The sequence below is a fragment of the Mustela lutreola genome, chromosome 11, assembly GCF_030435805.1.
Source record: "Mustela lutreola isolate mMusLut2 chromosome 11, mMusLut2.pri, whole genome shotgun sequence".
NCBI lineage: Eukaryota > Metazoa > Chordata > Mammalia > Carnivora > Mustelidae > Mustela > Mustela lutreola.
This window is the reverse complement of record NC_081300.1, coordinates 96,624,647-96,645,442: the sequence shown is the minus strand read 5'-3', so window position 1 is coordinate 96,645,442 and position 20,796 is coordinate 96,624,647. Positions and strand designations below refer to the sequence as shown.

Here is a 20,796-nt window from a genome sequence, read left to right as displayed (position 1 = left end):
TCAATCTTAACAGCAAACATGATGCCTGAGGGCATGCTCCACATGCTTTTCCATTACTAACTCCTGTAATGCATTCCCCCACGTGCGTGCACCAGCTCTGCTCCATGTTGCCGAGGGAAGTGACACGCACAGAGCCGTCACCTGCCCAGCGTCACACAGCTGGCTGTCCCAGGGCCAAGTGCACTAGGCCACCAGAGCACCCTATTCCCTCCAAGGTGAAGACGGAGTCATCCGTGACGGCTGAATCCTTAGGACACCCCTGCTTGTCAGTGGGGCAGAGGCTGTTCCCATGTGGTTGAGCTCTGGAAAAGGAAAGGGATTTGTGCAAGGTGACAGGCTGGCAGACGCAGCTGCTGCTGGCATCAGATCTTCCACTTGTCAGCCAAGGACTCTACCCACTGTCCCCATCCGCCTCGAATGCAGTGGCTGGTGGGGCACGTGGTGGGGAGAGATGTGGACTGGTAGGAGGCGCTTCCCACTCAAGACAGGCACACACAATGATGCCAGGCGTCGTTCTAAGGGTGTTTTCAACATGCGTTGGCTTTTAATCATCGCTGGCACCTATGACCCCCATTGTACCAATAACAGAATGTTCTCCTAGGAGGGCATTCACCCCACCCTTTTCTTTTTAAAGATTTAAAGTAACCTCTGCACCCAACATAGGGCTTGACCTACAACCCCCAGATCAAGAGTTGTATGCTCTACCAACTGAGCCAGCTGGGTGCCCCTACTGTGTAACCCTTTTGTAAAAGAAGGCTGAAAATCCAACCCTCTGTCTCCACCATGTAAAAAATAGAAAGACACACAGGTGGCCTTGCCTGGCAATAAATATTTTAATTTTTGTTTCATTTTTATGATGACAAATAATTTTCAAGTTATTTCCTTTTTTTTTTTTTTTTAAATACAAAGCTAAACCACAAACAGGTACAACCAAGACATTTTATCTCACATTTACACACTCTGTCGGATCCTCGTCCAATTCTCTGACCACTGACCAGGCAAATGTGGGTTTGGGGGGGAAGACTTTCTTAGGTAGCACCGTGGTGAGGCCAGGGGGCAGGGGTGGTGGGGGCATCAAGGTTGAGGACTGGCTCTCATACCTGTCTCCATTCACATTTACCTGGGACCAGGGGAGGCCAGGAGACCCCAGGTCATGGATCCAGAGCCATGGCCCCCTGGACTGCAGGTTAACAGAGTGAGAATAGGTCCCCCTTCAGGAGGGAGGAGGAAGCTACCTACCCCTCCTGTCACAGTCAAGGTGAAAACTTGGCCCTTAGCCTTGATCCTGGGCTGCCGGGCCTGCCCACTCCACTGCTACCAGCGGCTGGGGCGGGGGCCCTGCATTTCAGGGTCTGCGGGCTCCCCCTTCGGTTCATGGCTGCATCTTCATTTTTGCAGGAAGGACACCAGGTGGTCTGACAATCAGAAAGCCTGACAGCAGGTCTGGGAACTTTCAACCCATTGGAATCAGGTCAGGGTGGGGGGAGGGGGGGAGTAATGGGTAAGTAATTTCTGGTCCCGCTACAAAACTTTTATTTTTGATTAGAATAGAGTACCATCTCAAATCTCCTCTACAAAAACCAAAAAATACCAAAACCAAAAAAAAAAAAAAAAAAAAAAAAAAAAAGAAGAAGAAGAAGAAAGAAGGAAAGAAAGAAAAAAAAACGCAGCCACTCACTTCAAGACCTATATACATGTAAGTTGTTTTCTGTGGTTTTTTCTTTTTTTTTTTGTCTTTTTTACATTTTTTTACTTTTTATTATTATTATTTTTTTAAAATAAATTCAGTGTTCACATTTCTATAAAGAATTAACCCAGTTTTGGGAAACCCTGCCCCAGCAGGGTGAGCAAGCAATGCTTTTCCCTGCCCACATCTACTCTGATTACCCGCCCTGATGCTTCGAGGTGCCCAGAAAAGCGGCAGCCTGTGGAAGAGTAAACCTAGGCCTGGCCCGCGCCTGGGGGCCACAGGGTCAGTAAGCTTTCGAGAAAGCAGAGGGGAAGACTAGCTTACTGCGAAACCTTTTTTAAAAAATATTCATACACTTCCATGTGCGCCTGTCCAGACGTCAGGAAAACAAGAGCTTGGGAACACCCCGGCCGGGCCCGGGAGGCGGCGTCACCCGCCCATGGCCGGAGGGGTGTGGGGAGGAGAGTCCTGGCTCTTCGGTGGGAGGCGGGAGTCACCCAGCTTCCGAGTTCATGTCCACTCTTTCCTCTACAACCTGTGCTGCGTCTCTGACTGCATGCACGGGAAGCACAAACGTGTGACTTGTATGCAAAAAAGGTACAAAAACAACTAGAATATAAAAGTTTTGGTAATATAAGGCCATCTGTTCAAGTCCACCTTGGAAACCTGTAACAGATATTTAAATACTACAGTGAAAAGGCATCTTAATATACTTTTAAAAAACATCTGAAGTAATCTGCTAAGATTAAGTGTGTAAAAAAAAAAAATCAATTCCCTTTGAGGGCACTTTGTCCATGGAAGAAGGGGGGAGGGCGGGGAGGTTAATGCTTCAGCCAGGGGTACGCTTCGATGGAAGCCCGGCTGCGGTCCCCATAGTCATACAGGAGCTCCTCCCCGGCCTTGATGTCGCGGGAGGCGATGAGGATGAGGTGAGGCACGCCGTCGATGTCGTGCAGTTTGGTCTGGCAGTTCCCGCACTTGCTATGATTGATCAGTCTTCCCAGGCGATTTGTCTCTCGAGTCGCATCCACGCTGGCGGGCGGGAGGGCAACAGAGGATTACATTGATAAAGAGGCTTTTGATCCCTGTCCCGGCCAGCGCTCGACTCTGGTGGGATGTCGATTTATAGCCACGTTTGGGGGAAAGCAATTCGAATCAAAAAATCATCTTTAAGAGCCCAGGAGGCACTGGGGCGGGGGAAGGGGAAGGATAGGAGGAGACAGGAACACAAAAGGCTCCTTGTGGGGGGGGGGGTGTGTGGGGCAGGTGCGTAATAAATGAATGAATGAAAATCGACTCAGCGGGGTCGTGGGGGAGGCGGTGTGGGCGAGAAGGCAGGGAGCATCGGGAACTCTCTGCACCTTCCGCCCCATTTTGCCGGGAACCTAAAACAGCTCAGAAAAACAGAGCCTAAAACAAAACAAAACAAAAAATCGAGTGCACTGGCCATATGGTTAGAGGAGAACCAGTGATTTCTAGAGCCGCTCTGGCCGAGCGCCACGATCGCCAGAACGGGCCCAATCCCGAATGTTAAAATGACAAGTGGGGGAGAACAGCTTCGTGGCTTTGGGGGGGGGGGGGGGAGTAGCAAGAGCGAAACAAAAAGTAGGAGCCAGAGGAGGAAGCAGGGTGCCCCTATGGCTCCTGGCCCCAAGGGCTGTCCTCGCTGCCAGGCCGCGGACTTACCAGTAGGTTTTGCTCAGATACTGAAAATAGTACATGTAGCAGCCCGTGGATGGGTCCTGGGCGTACAGAGCCTCCCGCTTCTTGGCGTCGGTGATCTCGATGAGGTCCCCGTGGTACTCGACCACAAACTCGCCCCGGGAGAACTGCTTGGTGGCGATCACTCCCCGGCCCTTGCCGTCGATGAGGTCAATCTGTGGGGAGGAGGAGAGCGCTGCTTCCTGACCCGGCGGCGGGCTGGCTGCCCAGGGCCTGCCTCACCTTCTCACAACAGCTTCGCAGAGGTGCGCCCTAGACCCCATCACTAGGGACACAGCATGACGGGTATGATGAACCAGAGGCCGCTGTGCAACCATCTCCACAATCCATCACCCCGAAAAGGTCCCCTGTGCCCTTTTAAAGCATTGTTACATCTGAGCCTCCAGAGAGATCTGCCGGGTGGGTGTTGCCCCATCTTGTAGACGAGGAAACAGAGGCTCCGAGAGGCAGAACTATGTCCAAGGCCACATGACTGGGAAGTGGTAAAAGCCTGACTCACATCCACATACGTGGCCTTTTCCGGGGAGTAGGAGGGCCCCGTGTGCCAAGTGTCTCCTTTTTTCTGCAATTTACCCTCCTGTGCCTCTCCTTGTTCAGTTATAAATGGGGTGCAGGGTGACTGCTTGCGTGGCCCAGACCCCTCGGCGGCCACCACAGGCTCCGCCCTTCTCATCCACCCGTGTGTTTGCAGTACGGGAGAAGAATAGGAAATTTCCTGGGCCCTGTCATTTCCCAGGAAAACAGAATTTAGGAAAAATGTGTTAGTCTGACTGGGCCTCATGCTAAATGAAAGCAGCCAGATACAACAGGCCATCTACTCTGTGACTCCGTTCATAAGAAATGTCCAGAACAGCCAAACCCACAGACGCAGACACATTAGTGGTGGCCGGGGCTGGGGGAGTGAGGAGTGATGGCTACTGGGTACAGGGTTTCCAGCTGGGAGGATGAGAAAGTACTAGAACTAGACAAGACTGACGGTTGCACAACGCTGTGAATGTACTTAATGACACTGAATTGTACACTTTAAATGGGTTAAACTGGTACGTTTTATGTCATATGTACTTTACTGCAAATTTTAAAAGTTTCATTAGGTAATATTTCCCATATAGAGGCCATTAACGTTTCCTTCCTGAGACGTTCCCTGAACAGATTTAGTATCTGGCCGCTTGACAACCAGCTGCGGTGACTGTTACGGGGCTAGGGCAGCCCGCTGGCCGCTGGGAGCTGAGGAGCAGGGGTCGGGGGGTGGGGGGGACCCACCAGCCGCAGCCTCCGAGCAGTAGGCCCTGCTGCCTCTTACCTTCATTCCTTCTTCCTTCCCACTTTCAATCAACTCGTCTATTCTTTTCCTTTCTTCAGACTGGGCAGAGGGAAGAAAAAAAGCAGCACTTCAGCATTCTCTCCTGGGCCACGCTGGGCAGCCTGGACCACCCACAGGTCACTCAGGGCTGGCCTCCGTGACAGCAGTCCCCGAAAATGCCCGCACCCCCACAGCCCCATCCGTTTCTCACCGCCATCTGTTGTGGACGGTTTGCCACCTGGGGCTCACATGAACCGGGGTGTAGGGGGAGGGCGGGGACACGGCGGTGGCCCGACTGCAGAGTGGGTCAGGGGCTCTGTACTGTTTGGCCCGTGCAGTATCGTTTAGACTATCCAAACTGCCGACGTGTAAAATCAGGACAGAACTCCGTACACCACTGGCCAGGGCAGAGAGGCTGTGTCCTCGAAGGGGTGGGTGTACACCATGTCTCTCCTGTCTGACAGCCCCCGCAGGCGCCTTGCTTTAGAAACTGGACCTGGGTCTCCACGAAGCCACGGCCACGGCTGAGAACAGGGCCTCCCACCCCCAAGAGGCAGTACCACCCCGAACAAAGAAGTCCAACAGGACTGCACACTCCTGGCCTCACCGGCCCCTCAGGACCACCACCTCCCTCCCAGATCCAAGTCCCATGCTCGTCTGTGCCCAGGACTGTGGGGAGGCACAGGGAGCCACACAGAAAGCAAGCAGAAGCTGGGGCCCTCTTCTGGGCACCACAGAGGGGCGCACGGGCGGGGGGCCTCCACCCACCGCTGAGCAGACCTGGCCCAACCAGTGGCCCCTGCTGGCAGCGCACACGGACCTTCCCGGGCCCTCTCCACGTGGCAGGATGGGGACACCGGGTTTACAGACCCAGCGTGAGGGCCACACTACATACCCCTGCATCCAGCCCACGTCCCAGCTCTTCCACGGCCACCCGCCAGCCAAGCCGCGGCCACCATCCCCGGGCTCCGGGCGGCCACCCTGCCCTCCCCCTCACTCTGTTCCCCACACAGCAGCCAGAGCCATCTTGTACACAATCTACAAGAGGTGCCTGGGCGGCTCAGTTGGTTAAGTGTCTGACTCTTGGTTTTGGCTCAGGTCACAATCTCTTGTTTGGGGTCATGGGATCGAGCCCCGCATCAGGCTCTCTGCTCAGCAGGGAGCCTGCTTCCTCCTCTCTCTGCCTGCCTCTCTGCCTCCTTGTGCTCTCTGTCAAATAAATAAATAAAATCTTAAAAAAAAAAATAAAATAAAATAAAATATGGGGCGCCTGGGTGGCTCAGTCAGTTAAGCGTCTGCCTTCGGCTCAGGTCATGATTCCAGGGTCCTGGGATCGAGCCCCACGACAGGCCCCTCTCTCTCTGCCCCTCCCCCGACTCATGTGCTCTCTCACTCATTCTCAAATACATAAATAATTGAAAATAAAATAAAAATGTTGTTTCCCTGCTTAAAGCCTTCCAGGAAGTTTACTGAATAGTTATGGACCAATGTTGGTTCACTGTGGCAGATGTTACCAGGACGGTGTAGGGAAGGTGTTAATGATGGGGAAACTGAGTCAAGGATCTATGGGAGTACTCTGTACTATCTTCGCAGCTCCTCTATAAATCTGAAATTATTCCAGAACAAAGAGTTTATTTAAAGAGAAGCAAAACCTTGAGGCCCCTGGGGGTGCACTCTGTTGAGCATCCACCTCTTGGTTTCAGCTCAGGTTGTATCTCAGGGCTGTGAGATCAAGCCCCACATTGGGCTCTGCACTCTGTGGGAGTCTGCATGAGATACTCTCTCTCTCTCCCTGTGCCCCTTCCTCTCCCAAATGAATAAATAAATCTTTTAAAAAGAGAGAGAGAGAGGGAGTGAGAGAGAGAGAAGCAAAAGCTTTTCCATACCTTCCCACTGCAACAGAGATAAAATCCATTCTTCCAGTGGCCTGTGAGGCTACACAGAGTCCCAGCCATCTGCCATAGTCACCCTTGCTCCTACATTCTGGCCACACTGGCTGACTCTCTTACAGGGCCAGGCTTGTTCCTGCCTCAGGGCCTTTGCAGGTCCTCCCCACCCCAGCCTGGAACACCCTTTCTCCCAATCCCTTCACCTGGCTTGTGTCCTCCCTTCCAAGCTCTGCCCAAAAGGCAGCCCCCTCAGTGAAACTTCCGTGACTACTGTAGCTACTGTAGCCTTAGCCTCACCCAGCTTTCAAACTACTCTGATTTATTAATGTCCAAGGACTATCTGAAATTATATTGTTCTTTGGTGGGTTATTTTTAAAATTGTGAATTACTCCCCACTGGAATACGAGCTGAGTACAGATCCTGCATGCCACGGGATGTCCTGCCCCAGAAAGGTGCCTGACACATAGTAAGCCCTCAAGCAATGGCAACATTACCACACGCACTTCCCTGTGGAAAAATTATTAGCGTGCGCAGGAGACCAGACCAGGGAGGAGCGAGGTAAGCTCTGTAACTGAAAGTGACCTGAGGACTTTCCTGCCATGACTGAATGTGGCACCAGGACCTGGGAGCGGGCTAGATGCCCTGAAGGCAGAGCCACAGTCTGAGCTCCATTCCGGAGGCTCCACACTCAGAAGCACGCGCGAACCACCTCCAGGCCTCCGAGCGAGAACCCAGGCAGTAGTCTATGGGGGGCGGGTGGAGGCAGACTGAGTGGGAGGTAAGCGAAGTCTGAATTAGGTCGAGGCTGCTCTGCACATCAGGCCTGGCGCTGGGCTGAGGAGGAAGAAGCCAGGGCACTGTACCCATGTAGGCTGTCATCCCACCCACAAGCAGGCCAGCCAACTAAGGGGCCCCCACTGAGAAGCAACAAGCGGTTCAGGGTTTTCTCTCCAAGGCCCAGTGTCCACCCTCTTGAGCCCTGGCTCTGGCCTGTCTTCAGACTTAATTATCTGCAAAAGTTGTCATTTTAGTTTCTCCCCTGGCTACCCCCAACCCTTTCTCACGCCCCATGTGCCCGGACCCTGGTTTCTGGGGCCTCAAAGAGCAGGCAGGTCGGGACTAACCTTACCCCTCGGACAAGGCCCAGCTGCCCCTCGAGTTTTACCTGTGCCATCAAGAGAAGACACCGCCCTGGCCAGCCACAGCCTCACACCCCAGCCAACGGCCGCCTACCCGCCTGGCCGGCAACCACCTGGCCCTGGTGCTCACTGGGCAGAGCTAACCCAAACAAGGGGAGCACAGCACGGCTCTCCCCGCCACTGGCTCTCTAGTGACACGGAGAACTTTCCTAGCTGCAGACCAAGCTTCGGAGAAGCGTCTGTTCCCTCCTGCTCAGCTGCTGCCACATTTTGCAGCCCTGCATCACGTCCTGTGGCAGCCTGCCCTCCCCCAGCCTGAAAAAGACCTTCTTTTTTTTTATTAAAAAGGCAGACTCAGGGGCGCCTGGGTGGCTCAGTGGGTTAAGCCACTGCCTTCGGCTCAGGTCATGATCTCAGGGTCCTGGGATCGAGTCCCGCATCGGGTTCTCTGCTCCGCAGGGAGCCTGCTTCCTCCTCTCTCTCTCTCTGCCTGCTTCTATGCTTGCCTGTGATCTTTCTCTGTCAAATAAATAAATAAAATCTTTAAAAAAAAAAAAAAAAAAAAAAAAAGGCAGACTCAGCTGCCCTCCCTCTGCAGCCCATGGCAGGCCTCGGCGAACCCCCAGCGCTCCCGGTGTGGGCACCGCAGCCCAGATCACGGCTGAGAGCTGTGCTGGGTTCTGGGGCCTGGCACACACCCTCGCCCTCTGCAGGGCTGTCTTGAAGAGTGACCTCGCACAGCCTCCCACTGCAGGCAAACATTTTATAACCGCTTGTTCTTGGCTGAAAGACACTGCCTTTCTAAAGAAATAAAGCCAAAGCTTCTCCCTGGTGGGCGAAGCAGGGGGTGGGGGTGGACCCCTTCTCTCACTTATGTTAAAGGAAGCCTCATCGATTCAAATAAGCAGGGGAAGAGAATGCTACATTGCCGTCTCTGTAACTACAGCTTTAACCTACAAAATGCTGATGGAGTCTAGTTCAGGTTCAAATGCTAATACCGACAAGGCCTCAAGGAGGCAGGCTGGGGGTAGGGGGCGATGGGCACAGAACTCCCGCACCCCTCTGTGGGGGCCACAATCCCAGCCCTGCTCCTCCACCCCAGGGGGCTTTGACGGCATCGGAGGGCGGAGAGCCGCAGGGCAGAGCAGCCCAGCGTCTGTCACCTCCACACACTGGCAATGACCCCTGCAGTCTGGGCGGCCTTCCTCCATCCGATCCTTGATCCTTGGACCACAGCTGGGAGGGAGAGGAGAGGGGCCGCGGGATGTGACGACCACAGGGAAGCAGTGGTGGCCACAAGTCAACCAGTGCCTCCAGGACGACAGGCCTGGTTCCCAGTGTTCCTCAACCCTGAACTCACTAAATCCCCCCAAAAACATGCCTGAGAGATACTGGTTTGTTATCCCATTTTACAGACAGGGCAACTGAGGCACAGAGCAGTTAAGTGACTGGCCCGAGTCCTACAACCGGTAAACGGCTTCCGAGACCCGCTCCGCACCCCAGAGATGCGACACAGGATCGTGTAACGAGCACGCGGGCAAGCCTGGGGAAGTGCGTGTGGCCTCCCCCAAGGTCCCACGCTCCGACTGCCCTGCCACCGCGTCCTGGGAAGGGCACTGTCCCTGCAATGCTGGATCGCCGGGGTGCGCTACAGCGGACAGGGTTCCTCCATGGAAGCGCCTCACCCAGGCCTCCTGGGGACCCCAACCGCCAGGAGGGTGCCGTCCCTAGGAGGTGGCCCTGGAGACCGCTCCAGTCCTGACCCTGTCCTGCTCTGGTCCCGCCTGCTGCGCCTCGGTCCCCCGCCCCGGCCCCCACCCCCGCCCCTCCACCAGCCAGGGGGCAATCACTGCACGCTACCTGCAGCTCAGCTTTGCTCTTCCTGGAGCTCCTCCGCACCGGGTAAAAATCCGTGAGTTTGCGATTCTGCTGGGCCTTCCCTTGAGCTCTGGGGTGGGAAGGGCAGAACACAAGGGCACGCTGAAACCACGCGCAGCCCCGGAGGTGGCTCCTTGGCAATGATGTCACTTCAACATCTCCGTCCCCGCGGGCCTGTGGTCACCAGGCTCACCCACCCAAGGGGGCCTCGGAGCGCGAGACAGGCTGCCTGCTCTCAGTGTCGGGGGGGCACGGGGGGCTCCTGAGCTCTGGACTCAGACCAGGTAACGATGTCCCTGGGGGGGGGGGTGTCTCACACAGCACCTGGGCCTGGATGACACAGGGGCCGGTAGGGGACCTGCTCCCCCAGCCGGCACCTGAGCCAGGTCTGGGGCTGAAGCCGCACCCTGCGCCGCCTCCAGGAGGCACTTACTTCTTCCGCGGGGCCTGTTTGCCCTTGACGGGCTTTTTCAGGGCTTGCTTGGCGATGGCAGCGATGGCAGGATCACAAGAGGAGGTCGGAGTTTTTGGAGGTTCTGCTGCTTCGGATTTTTGGTTTGGAAAAGGTGCCAGGGGACCCCTCCTGGCGTCTTTGAGCTTCTGTTCCTCGGACTTCATGGCACTCCGTACTGCGTTCCCACTGTTTCTCTTCTCTGCAGGCAGAGCGCGGGGAAAGACAGAGGGTTAGTCGCTACTCTCCGTCTCCCAGCCTCCCGACCTTCAGCTTCTAGGACAGGCTTCTGGAAGGGAGAGGCCCTGGGTGTGGCAGGCGCAGTGCCCTCCGCCTGGGGGACCCCGTGTCTACTAACGGCTCCCAGGGGAGCAGCACGTGGCTTCACTTTCGGACCCAGGCACAGGGCAGAGCTTTTTGTCTGCATCTTTTTAATTCCTTTTTTTTTTCAGCTTTACTGAGGTTATCATTGAGAGAACAGTAAGGTATTTGCAGTGTATTTCCTGATGATTTGTTGGTAGACATGGTGGACGATTCCTCCCATCTAGCATGTGAACGTTTCTGATCTCCTGCCTCTTGATGGGGGCGGGGGGAGCCAGAGAGAGGACCCTCAAGGCAGAGCCACCAAAGGAGGCACCAGCCACGAAGGTGCTCAATCCGGAACTTGCCCACAGACTCCAGGAAAAAAGCAAAACTCCCAGAGTGGACCTGCGTTGATGGACAGGAATGAGGTCATAAAGCAGAATTTCTTCCCTAGCAAAGACCTCTGCCCCAAGAGCTGCCTGGCGCGCTTCATTTCAGACTCTAAGAAAAAATCGTTTCCTCCTCTAAGGGGACCAAAGCCCTACGTTCAGTGGTTCTTGGCACAGTGACCTGACACTGACCCGTGCGGCGCTGGGAGGGATGGAGAAAAGGATGTGTTACTAAAAATAGCTGTGAAGCACCAGTGTGGGTGAATGATAGACTTTTTGGGAGAATGATGGACTTTAAAAAAAAAAAAAAAAAGGAAGAAACGTAAGTCAAGAATACATAGCTGGGGGGCGCCTGGGTGGCTCAGTGGGTTAAAGCCTCTGCCTTCGGCTCAGGTCATGATCCCAGGGTCCTGGGATCGAGCCCCGCATTGGGCTCTCTGCTCAGCAGGGGGCCTGCTTCCTCCTCTCTCTCTGCTTGCCTCTCTGCCTACTTGTGATCTCTGTCTGTACAATAAATAATAAATAAAATCTTTAAAACAAAACAAAACAAAAAAAGAATACATAGCTGGTAGGAACATAAAATGGCGCAGTCACTTTAGAAAAGAGCCTGGCAGTTGTTCAAAAGTTCGACATGGAGTTACCATATGACCCAGCAGTTCCTCTCAGAGGCGGCTGTTACGAGAATTAAAAACATATGTCCACACAAAAACCTGTATGCGAATGTTTGTGGCAGCTTATTCGCAAGAGCCAGAGCAGAAACGACCCAAATGTCCATCCACTGATGACTGGGGGAGCACAATACGGTCCGTCCACGTGACGGGATATTATCCAGACACGGAAAGGAGTAACGTCCTGACACCTGCCCTTGAAAACGTGATGCTGAGTGGAAGAAGCCAGACCCCGAAGGCTACAGATTCTGCGGGATTCCGTCTACTTATATCCAGGGACACAAATCCAGAGGGTTCTGAAAATACATTAGTGGCTGCAAGGGCTGGGGGAAGAGGTGGAACCACGGATACTAATGGGTACAAGACTTCTTTTTTGGCGCAAGGAATGTTCTGGTACCAGACAGTTGGTCATGGTTACGCCTGTCTGTGATAAGACTAAAAACCACCACGTTGGACACTTTCAAATGGTGACCACTGTGATAGGAGACTCAGAGTGCAATAAATAAGCTAAAAAGAAAATGATGTCAAAATCCACCCAGGCTCCTTTCACTGCCTCACACCCCCTAAGTGGAACCTGATGGAATTAAGTCCAGGACACCACCCTTAAAGATCCTAGGAGTGCATGACGCCCGTGTACGTAGGCTAACACGTCAGTCTGAGTCAAGGCAGAAACAAAGCTGAGAATCAAGGACAAAAGCCTGGCCCTTGAGGTCTCCTCCAAAGTATATCCGGCCCCAGATCCTAACTGTGGCCATTTAGTGACACTAGAAGTCAAAAAAACTAGCTTTTGTACATGTCACCGTTCAGGATCACTCACATTCCACCCCATTCCAGGAGGGATGGGAGACGGCCTGACCACCATTTAGGGAGAGCCCCTTCCTCAGTCCCTACGTGGTAAGTGCTAGCCTAAGTGTTGCCAATGCAGTGAGGAATAGGCCAGCAAGGAAGCAGTGCCAGTGTGGAGCACTGCACAAAGCCCTCCCCACCCAGGCTCTAACCAATCTTCAGATAGCCCTGCGAGGCAGGAGTTCTCCCTCCCACTTCAAAGATGAAAGAACAGAGGCTTGCAAAAGCGGAGTGACCTGCCCCAGCCTCTCCTTGAGAGTGGCAGAGGTAGGATTAGAACCCAAGTCATTTGAAGACGGACTGAAATAGTATCACCCACTGCCCTGGGTGGGGAGATCAAGCTGAGGCCCAGTTCCTGCCCCTGGTTCTGGGCTTCCCCAGCCCTGGCGCTCAGCTCTGGCTGCGGACACTGTGCTCACCACCACTTATGGCATTTCTGTAAATGAATTACAAGGCTTCCTCATCCAAAGCAGATGGCTGCCAGAGTTCTGCTTCTTTAAGGCAAGTTTTAATTAGAAGGGACCTTGGTGAATTGGGGAAAGCTCTTCTTCTCCACTGCAGCTTTAAGAGGGACAATATTTGGAAGGGAGCAAGATTTCTATGAGGTTTCAGCCTGTTTTTGCAGGGCCAAATAGAATTTCCAGTAATTATGTATTTTCTTGTTCGGTATTTTAACTCTGGATCTCACCACGGAGTGTGCTGCTTCAGAGAGCAGCACTGAGCACTTGAGTGGCAAGAAACTCAGAAAGGAGGTCAAAGCCGGCTCAAAAGAGGAAAGGAAGTCAGTTCCCTGCGTTCACACAACACAGTTAGGACGGCGAGCCCCTGCTCTGTACCCCCCAGACCCCTAAGTTCTGTACTGTGGGTACTTGTGAGCCTCTGGATCTGTAGCTCAGGTGTGATTTTTGCAACCTGGCAACACACTCAAACTTGAGGGATAGGCTAACTCTTGCGAAAGCAGGGAAAACCTGTTAGACCGACAGGGCACACACCCTGGGACAGGCCACTCTTCCCCCGGTGTCTGTTTCTTAGGAGCAAGACAGAACATGGTTCAAACCCTTGAACTTGGGTTTGAAAAGGCTGGATAAACATTTAACACATGCGCACAATTCCGGAAGAGGGGCTTCTGCAACCGGACCAGCTGTGGTCAGAGCAGGGCCATTTCAGAGCCTTACCTTCTCGTTTCCTGTAGAGTCCCGCTAATGGCTTCCCCTGGCATTTGACTTCGTGATGTGCAACTGAGTTCTCTTCCTGAAGGGGGGAACGCATTCCAGAGCATTTGTTGGGGCTCATGTAGGAATAGATCTTTGATTGCCCGGTAAATACATTCTCCTAAAACGACAAATGCATGTTCTGAAAGAGGCGTGAAGAAGAAGATCCCAGGGCAAATGGCGGAGAAGGGCACTCAGAATAACCAAAACCAAAGACAGACATCATCTCTCAAAAGTAGGCCACCAGGAGTTGCCAGTCCTGCGGGGAACAGTGGAAGGTTTAGGATCTCCCAGGTACAAGTTAGATGCTTCCCAAACTCATAGGGTCTCCAATTCTGGCCACTAAGGGCACATCTGGCTGGCACGAAGCCAGCTGTATACCAAGGTGTATACCAGAAGCAGACAACCTACCAGGAGCAGAGAGGTCGGAATGACCCAGACTGAACAACTGCAGAATTTGATGGGCCGGCCTGTGTGCAGGAGCTAACTCCCCTGGCAGGAGCTTCGGGAACTCTTAGCCCAGAAACAGGCCTCAGGGAATCTGATTAACCACTTCTGGGTCTGAAGGCAGCCTCGAGGACTTGTCAGGACTGCCTGAGCCTTCAGTGTGCCCAAGCCTGGCCCCTCTCAAAGCAACGCAGCCTCCCAGGACTGCGGGACTGGACTGCAGTGGTAATCGAAGGGTGTGGTTAAGGGTGGAGAGCTTAATAAAAGCAGAGCCTACGGCCAGCTCCTGTAGGGCGGTCACTCTATTGCAAATGGCATCCAGGCATTAAAAGGAGGAGGGTGGGCAGGCGGGTGGGGGCGGTACAGGTCACTGCTGGCGTCTCTGGGTGTGGGGCCTCTCCTCTGAGTAAGCACGGATTGGAGGAGGGCTTCCCAGAAAACATGGTAGGGCCTTTCTGCCCAGTGAACCTTTAAACACCAAATCGGCGAGACCCGTGACCTCTGTGAGGGACCCGGGCAGGCCCCGCATACCCTGGGGAAAGCAGCCACACCGCCGGGGTAGCTGGATCTCGGGGTGCGGAAATGCCATAAAGACACAAACTTTTCCGAGGTCAAATACTACCAGGGTCATGGCGGAGCCAGTGCGGACGCCACTCCCAGGCAGGCAGCAGAAAAGGAAGCTGCCCGAGCCGGGCGCCCCGCCCGCACGCCCGCACCCCCCCGCCCCTGGGCCCAGGGCCGCGGGCGGGGGTCCCGGGGCGCGCGCGCGCACGTGCTCGCGGCGCCGGGCCGGCGGGGGCGGCCGGCCGCGCGGCCCCTCGGGGCGCGCTGAGTGAGTGCGGGGAGGGTGCCTGCTTACCCCGTTGGTGCGGGGCCTCCCCGGGCCCCTCCGCTCCACCATCTCCGGGCCCGGGGCCGTCGCTGCCACCGCCGCCGCCGCCGCCGCCGCCTCCACCGCGCGGGGCTTGGACATCTTCCTGCCTGGAGAGGGGGACCCGGGGGAAGCGGGGGAGGGGGCGCTCAGGGCGCGGCGGGGCGGGGAGCGGGGCCGCCCGGGCCGGGCGCCGCGACGGCGCCTCCCGCCGCAGCCATGTTCCGAGGGCCTGGCGGTGGTGGGCCGCCCGCTCCGCCGGGAGGCAGGGGCCGGCCGGCCGGGCCGGGCCGGGGCCCGGGTCGCCCTCCCGCCGCCCGGCCCGGCCGGGCCCCGCGCGCCGCCCGCCCCCCGCGCGGCCGGGCCCGCCACACCCACCTGCAGCCCGGCCAGGCCCATGGCGGCGCGCCCCGCGCCCTCGCCCTCGCCGCCGCCGCCGCGGCCCGGCCACCACCGCTGCCGCTGCCGCTGCTGCTGCTGCTGCCGCCGCCACCAGCGCCGCCGCGGCGCCCCGGGGAAGGGCCGGCGGCGCCCCACGGCGCCCCCTTCCCCCATGGCCTGCGAGGCAGGGCCCGGCACCAGCGCGCCGCGGCAGCCCCGGCCGGCCCGGGACCGAGGACTCTGAGAGGGAGGCGCTGGCGGCGCGTCCTCCGCGGCCCGCCCGCTCGCCGCCGCCGCCCACCGTCCGGCTCCTGGCCCGGGGAAGGGGCTGGCAGGGGCGGCGCTGCGAGGCTCCTCCGGAGGGAGGGAAGAAGGGAGGGCGGGCCGGGCGGCCGCGACGAATCCCGACTCGGGCGCGCCCCCTCTCGCGCGTCCTCAGCCACTCGGGGAGGAAGGGGTGGGAAACATGATAATGACAGCCCGGGCTCTCGCCGGCCAGGCTCCTTCTCTCCCTGGCTCCGCGGATATTTTGGGAGACCGGTCGGTGCCAGGCGCAGTCAGCAGCGGTGAGCGCCACAGGCGGAGTCTTCCAGTGTGCCCGAGCCTGTGCTCCCTGAGCGTTTGGGGGCATTTAATCCTCCGGGGGGGGGGGTTTAGGTCCCGTGGCAAACCCGTTAAAAATGAGGATACTGGGGCTCAAGAGAGGTGCTGGGGCTCAAGAGAGGTGCTGGGGCTTTCAGAACTAGAAATCGATGGGATCAAGTGTCAAACCCAGGCGGTCTGCACCCGTTCAGGCCCTTGGGAGATAGAGCCAGTGGTTTTAATGGCAAGTTGGTGGGGTGCTTCCCGTGCACACACGATCTCATCCAAACCTCACAACAGCCCTATAAAAGTACACACCATTATTATATCCTTTTATATCTTTTCCACAGAAGGGGAAATTGAGGCTCAGAAAAGGGAGGAGCTTTGGCCAAATTCTCAGAACTAAAAATGAATTTCCTGGCCAAATGACCCTGGAGCCTGCACTCCCAGCCACAGATGAGGAAATTCAAGATGAAAGGGACAGATGCTATTGCAGAAGCATTAGGAAGTCACCTGGTTCTCCTGTCCACCCCCACGAGAAAATGTCCTAGGAAGGCAGGGGTTGCAGCCAGTCGGGTGTCTTGTGTTGGCAGAGCTTACCATCCTGCACCACTGTGCTGAAGGGTTTGAGGGCCCACAGCCAAGAGTCACTGTATTTCTGCTAAGTCACAGATGCAAACAAGACACCTCAGGCCATCTAGCTCCTACCACTCCGGTCACGGCCTGGGAGGCAAGCATTGGGTTTCTCTCCCTGCATCTGCCCCAGAGGTGCTTTGTGACCATGGCCTAGTCACTCCCCCGGATGAGGCCTCAGCCTCCTTGTGGACAATGACCAAGAACCTTGAATTCCTTAGCCCACTCAGGGCACCTTCCGATGTCCACAGAGAAAGAAATGGCTGTCCCTTGAAGTAGCTGCCTCCCCCTTAGAAAGGATAAGATTAAATAGGATTAAATGGCAGGAATAGGCTCAGGACCATACCTCCCAGATCCGCTCCCGCTTTAGCATCCTGGGGCAGGGCTGGTCCGGACACCTATCCTCTCCCCTGGCAGCCCCCACACGAACCCTAACTCCAGTAGGATGGAATCCTCTGCTCACTTGAATACCCAAGAGACTACGGGGAGAGTGAAAGAAGATTCTAAAGTGACACTGACAGGCAAGTCAATCCATTTGAAATAGTGTGCGCTCCATCTCCAGCGCGGAGAAAGCTTGCAGTTTGTCGCCAAACGATCATGGGAATCGTGGTTTGAGAACAGGAAGCAGCCACTCAGATCATCTTTTCTACTTCACATGCTAGTTCAACATCCCCCCCCCCACCACCTGCAACTACACACTCATGCTCAGGGCCACAGCTTTCTCGGTTTCGGCCCTCAAATGCAGGGGGCATGTACGTTCAGATCCAAGTCTAGCACCCATCCCTCAACTCTGCAGCTCTGGTTCTAGAAGATCTAATGCAAATCATTCAACGTAACCTTCAACACAGTGTTTCCTGTTTCCGGACATGAGGTGTTTATGTGTATGTAATGAATATACCCATCAGCAGAAAGAAAAACTCAATGTTGTCCAGGATCTCACAGAAATAGAATTCAGCAGGAATGATACTAATAGCTAACATTTATTCAGTATTTACATGCTCGGCCCTACAAAAATGCATTATTTAATTTAACCTTCCCAACCCTTTAGGAGAAGGTACAATCCCTCTTGCACAAATGTAGAAATTGAGGCTCAGGGAAGACCAATCAGTTGACAGAATTACCCGACTCAAGTGGTAATAGAGCTGAGGTCTGAACCCAGAGCTGCTGCTGTACCAGTGTGCTCTACCCTAAAGACTGTATATTGCTTCCCTTGAACTCAGACACAAAAATAGGAATTCGTTCATTCCACAAACATTTATTGAATACCTACTTCGTTACTGACCCTTGCTAAGGACACAACAGTGTACGTAAAGGCAGATGGAGTACGCTGAGCCAGAGGGGTAGGCAGGGCCCGGCAGGCCAGGGTGAGGATTGTGGGTTTGATCCTAAGAACAGTGGGAGAGGGAGGAGGAGTGAAGGTCACATGATAAAAAAAAAACTGTGTTCAGGGGTGCCTGGGTGGCTCAGTGGGTTAAAGCCTCTACCTTCAGCTCGGGTCATGATTCCAGGGTTCTGGGATCGAGCCCCACATCGAGCTCTCTGCTCAGCAAGGAACCTGCTTCCCCCTCTCTCTCTGCCTGCCTCTCTGCCTACTTGTGATCTCTATCTGTCAAATAAAATAAATAAAATCTTAAAAAAAAAAAACAAAAAAAACTGTGTTCATGGGGACCACTCTAGCTGCTGGGGGATAATAAATTGGAAATGGTGAAAGTGGAAAGAGGGGGACCAATTAGGAGGCCATCTGGCCATGGCAGCAGAAATGGAGAAAAGCAGATGGGCTAATCCTCCTCAAACTAATATACTTAAGGTTGAAACTATTTACATGACTGTAAAACTTTAAAACCAGAGAGGAGTTGCCTGGTATCTGAACATTTTGTTCATGGGACCCAGCAGGGTTCTCAAAGTGAGCTACACGTTTGCAACAAAGACAGCTTTTCTAGAAGAAAAAGCCTGACTCTTCATTCAGAGTATTAAAAAGGATTTGATATTTATACTACCAAATGCCCAATTTAATAATCTACAAGAGTAACAAAGCCTTAAGAAATAAGTAACTACGAAAGAAAGAAAGAAAGAGATGACTACAATTTGGGTGTCAAGTGGTAAAGGGAGAATCACTAACCAATAAATTACAAAGGTGATTTGTAAGCCTGCCACCGTGTGAGCTGGGAACACTTGTCCTCACTTTGGCTAAGGGACACAGAGGAACAAGGAAAGGCATAGCATGGCACTAGACAGTGGCACTGGACTTCAAGCTTCCACCTCTGAAAAATGGGAATAACAATTTGTAAAGATTAACTGAGATAATAAAGTGCCTGGCCCTCAATGGTAATTAGTATTTGCCTATATTAAGTATTTAAATATTTCAATGGCAAATTGCTTAGTTTTGTTTTCCCTATAGATTAATTAGAGCAAGCCATCTTTTTTTTTTTTTTCTTTTAAAGGCACTACTGGGGGCGCCTGGGTGGCTCAGTGGGTTAAGCCACTGCCTTCGGCTCAGGTCATGATCCCAGGGTCCTGGGATCGAGTCCCGAGTCGGGCTCTCTGCTCAGCAGGGAGCCTGCTTCCTCCTCTCTCTGCCTGCCTCTCTGCCTACTTGTGATCTCTCTCTGTCAAATAAGTAAATAAATTCTTTTAAAAAAAATAAAATAAAATAAAGGCACTACTGTTAAAAACAGCTTGAATGATTTTGTTCTAATGGGAAAAATGAATCAGGGAAGCATACATTTATTATGATTTGTCAGATACTATTAAGTATACTTTTAGATGCTTAATACTTTCCTAAAGAAAAAATATTCGTCTTAACTCTCTCTGTGGACGGGGTTATGAACCACGTTAATTTGAAGTTCACTTTGCCTCATTTCTTAATCAGAACCTGGGTTGTTCTGAAAGACACTAAAAGACTCTGGATAATAAAGAATGCAATTCGGTGTAGGGCCTGAAAACAAAGGTCCCCAATAAATATTTGCTGAATGAATCTTATTTTATTCATTATTATTGTACTAGGGAGCGTACTGCATTAAGGCAAATTCCTGCTAACGTGTACTGCCTTGGGATTTTGAGAAAAATGTCAAACCTCAACTCTTTTTTCTGAAATAATAATTCTACTCAACCGTCACGCTCAAGTTTTTGTATGAAGGAGACACAGCAGCTGGGAATGACCAGCGGCTGGAGATCACTTTGCCGCATAACGTGGGTCTTACTGTCCTGACAGCAAACTAAGTGTGCAAAGAAGGACTTAAGGCAGCGACATCGCCTCCCGCGGCTGGACAATCCCACCCAAGCCATCTCCGTAGGCAGGAGTCCTGACCAGCTGCGGGACGAAGGGTCGCCCGCGGGGGGTGCCATGGGACTCATCTCATCCCCCAAAATGAGGTAACTCAGGGCGTGAAGAGGAAAGGCGCCTGCTGCGGTGTCCACGCCGACGCGCTCTCCACGATGGAGGTTACCCATCTGCGCCCTGGCCTCGGAGTCACCTCCTTTCCCAGCAAGAGAGAGCCCCGAAACGGGGCGAAGCTTCGCCCTCCCCCTCCCCGTATCAATAACATCCATTCCCTGGAGGTGCCCTGCGCTTTAGTCCCCGAAGAGCTTTGACATATGGATCCGTTGTTCCTGGAGAGGCAGGCCGGCGGGTGCCCACACTTTAGAAAGGGGAAACCGAGGCCTGGGAGTGGGAGGGACTTCTGGAGACTTGGATGGGGGGTCGGAGAAGGTTCCGCAACAACCCCCGCCCCCCCAACCCAGTCTCCGCGCTCGGTCCGAGCAGACCTCAGCAGACCGGCTCCCCGCTGCCGCTCCCGCCACCCTGGTCCCCCGCCCGCACGATCCCCCACCCCGGCCGCCCCGGCGCTGACCACCTGGGCAAATACCTCTAGCCATGGCCCGGCTCTGTCACCGCCTAGGATCTCCCGGGAAACGCAGCTTTCGAAAAAAGTTGCAACAACTGTAGCCAACTGCTCCGCTGAGATACGGCTGCTGCCCTGATTGGCGCCGTGGCCCGCCTCTCCCCAGGCTGCCGGCGTGATAGGCGAACCCAGGAGGGAAAACCCGCCCCTCTTCCCGCCTTCCTGGCGGGGGCGGGGCAAGCGGCCGCACTTTCTACAAGCGCTTTAGGGACAGGTCCCCGCGGAGGAGGTGGGAGGGGGTTTAAATTTTGCCGTCTCCCTGCGCTGATTGGCTGAGGTGGGAGGACACCCGCGCTACCATTGGGAGGCCCCAGACTCCGCCCTCTCCCGGTGCCGAAGCTCCGCCTCGGGAGGTTTAGTCACGCGTCTGGAGGCCCTGGCTCCGAGCGGACCGGATCTGGGACTTCCGGTTCTTCTTGGGTTTGACCGGAACACGACGTCTGACCCCTTGCCCTCCTCTCATGACCTGCAAAACCTTAGTTCTCCCAGCAGTT

The 20,796-nt window shown here is 54.5% G+C and overlaps 1 protein-coding gene across 4 annotated transcripts; it reads right to left on the bottom strand.

Moving 5' to 3' along the window:
* Positions 1–809: 809 nt before the first annotated feature.
* Positions 810–20,391, bottom strand: KMT5A (lysine methyltransferase 5A). Of its 4 annotated transcripts, none has more exons than XM_059139387.1 (8): positions 20,267–20,391; positions 14,793–14,914; positions 13,451–13,607; positions 10,052–10,271; positions 9,601–9,688; positions 4,713–4,772; positions 3,377–3,567; positions 810–2,722 (listed from the first exon to the last, which is right to left on the bottom strand). In XM_059139387.1, exons 1-8 carry the CDS (start codon positions 20,274–20,276, stop codon positions 2,512–2,514), a joined length of 1,059 nt encoding a protein of 352 aa, XP_058995370.1. In that variant the 5' UTR covers positions 20,277–20,391; the 3' UTR covers positions 810–2,511. The 4 variants fall into 4 exon arrangements, with proteins under 4 accessions (XP_058995370.1, XP_058995368.1, XP_058995369.1 ...); XM_059139385.1 differs by lacking the exon at positions 20,267–20,391 and adding an exon at positions 15,183–15,511; XM_059139386.1 differs by lacking the exons at positions 14,793–14,914; positions 20,267–20,391 and adding an exon at positions 15,183–15,446.
* Positions 20,392–20,796: the final 405 nt, after the last annotated feature.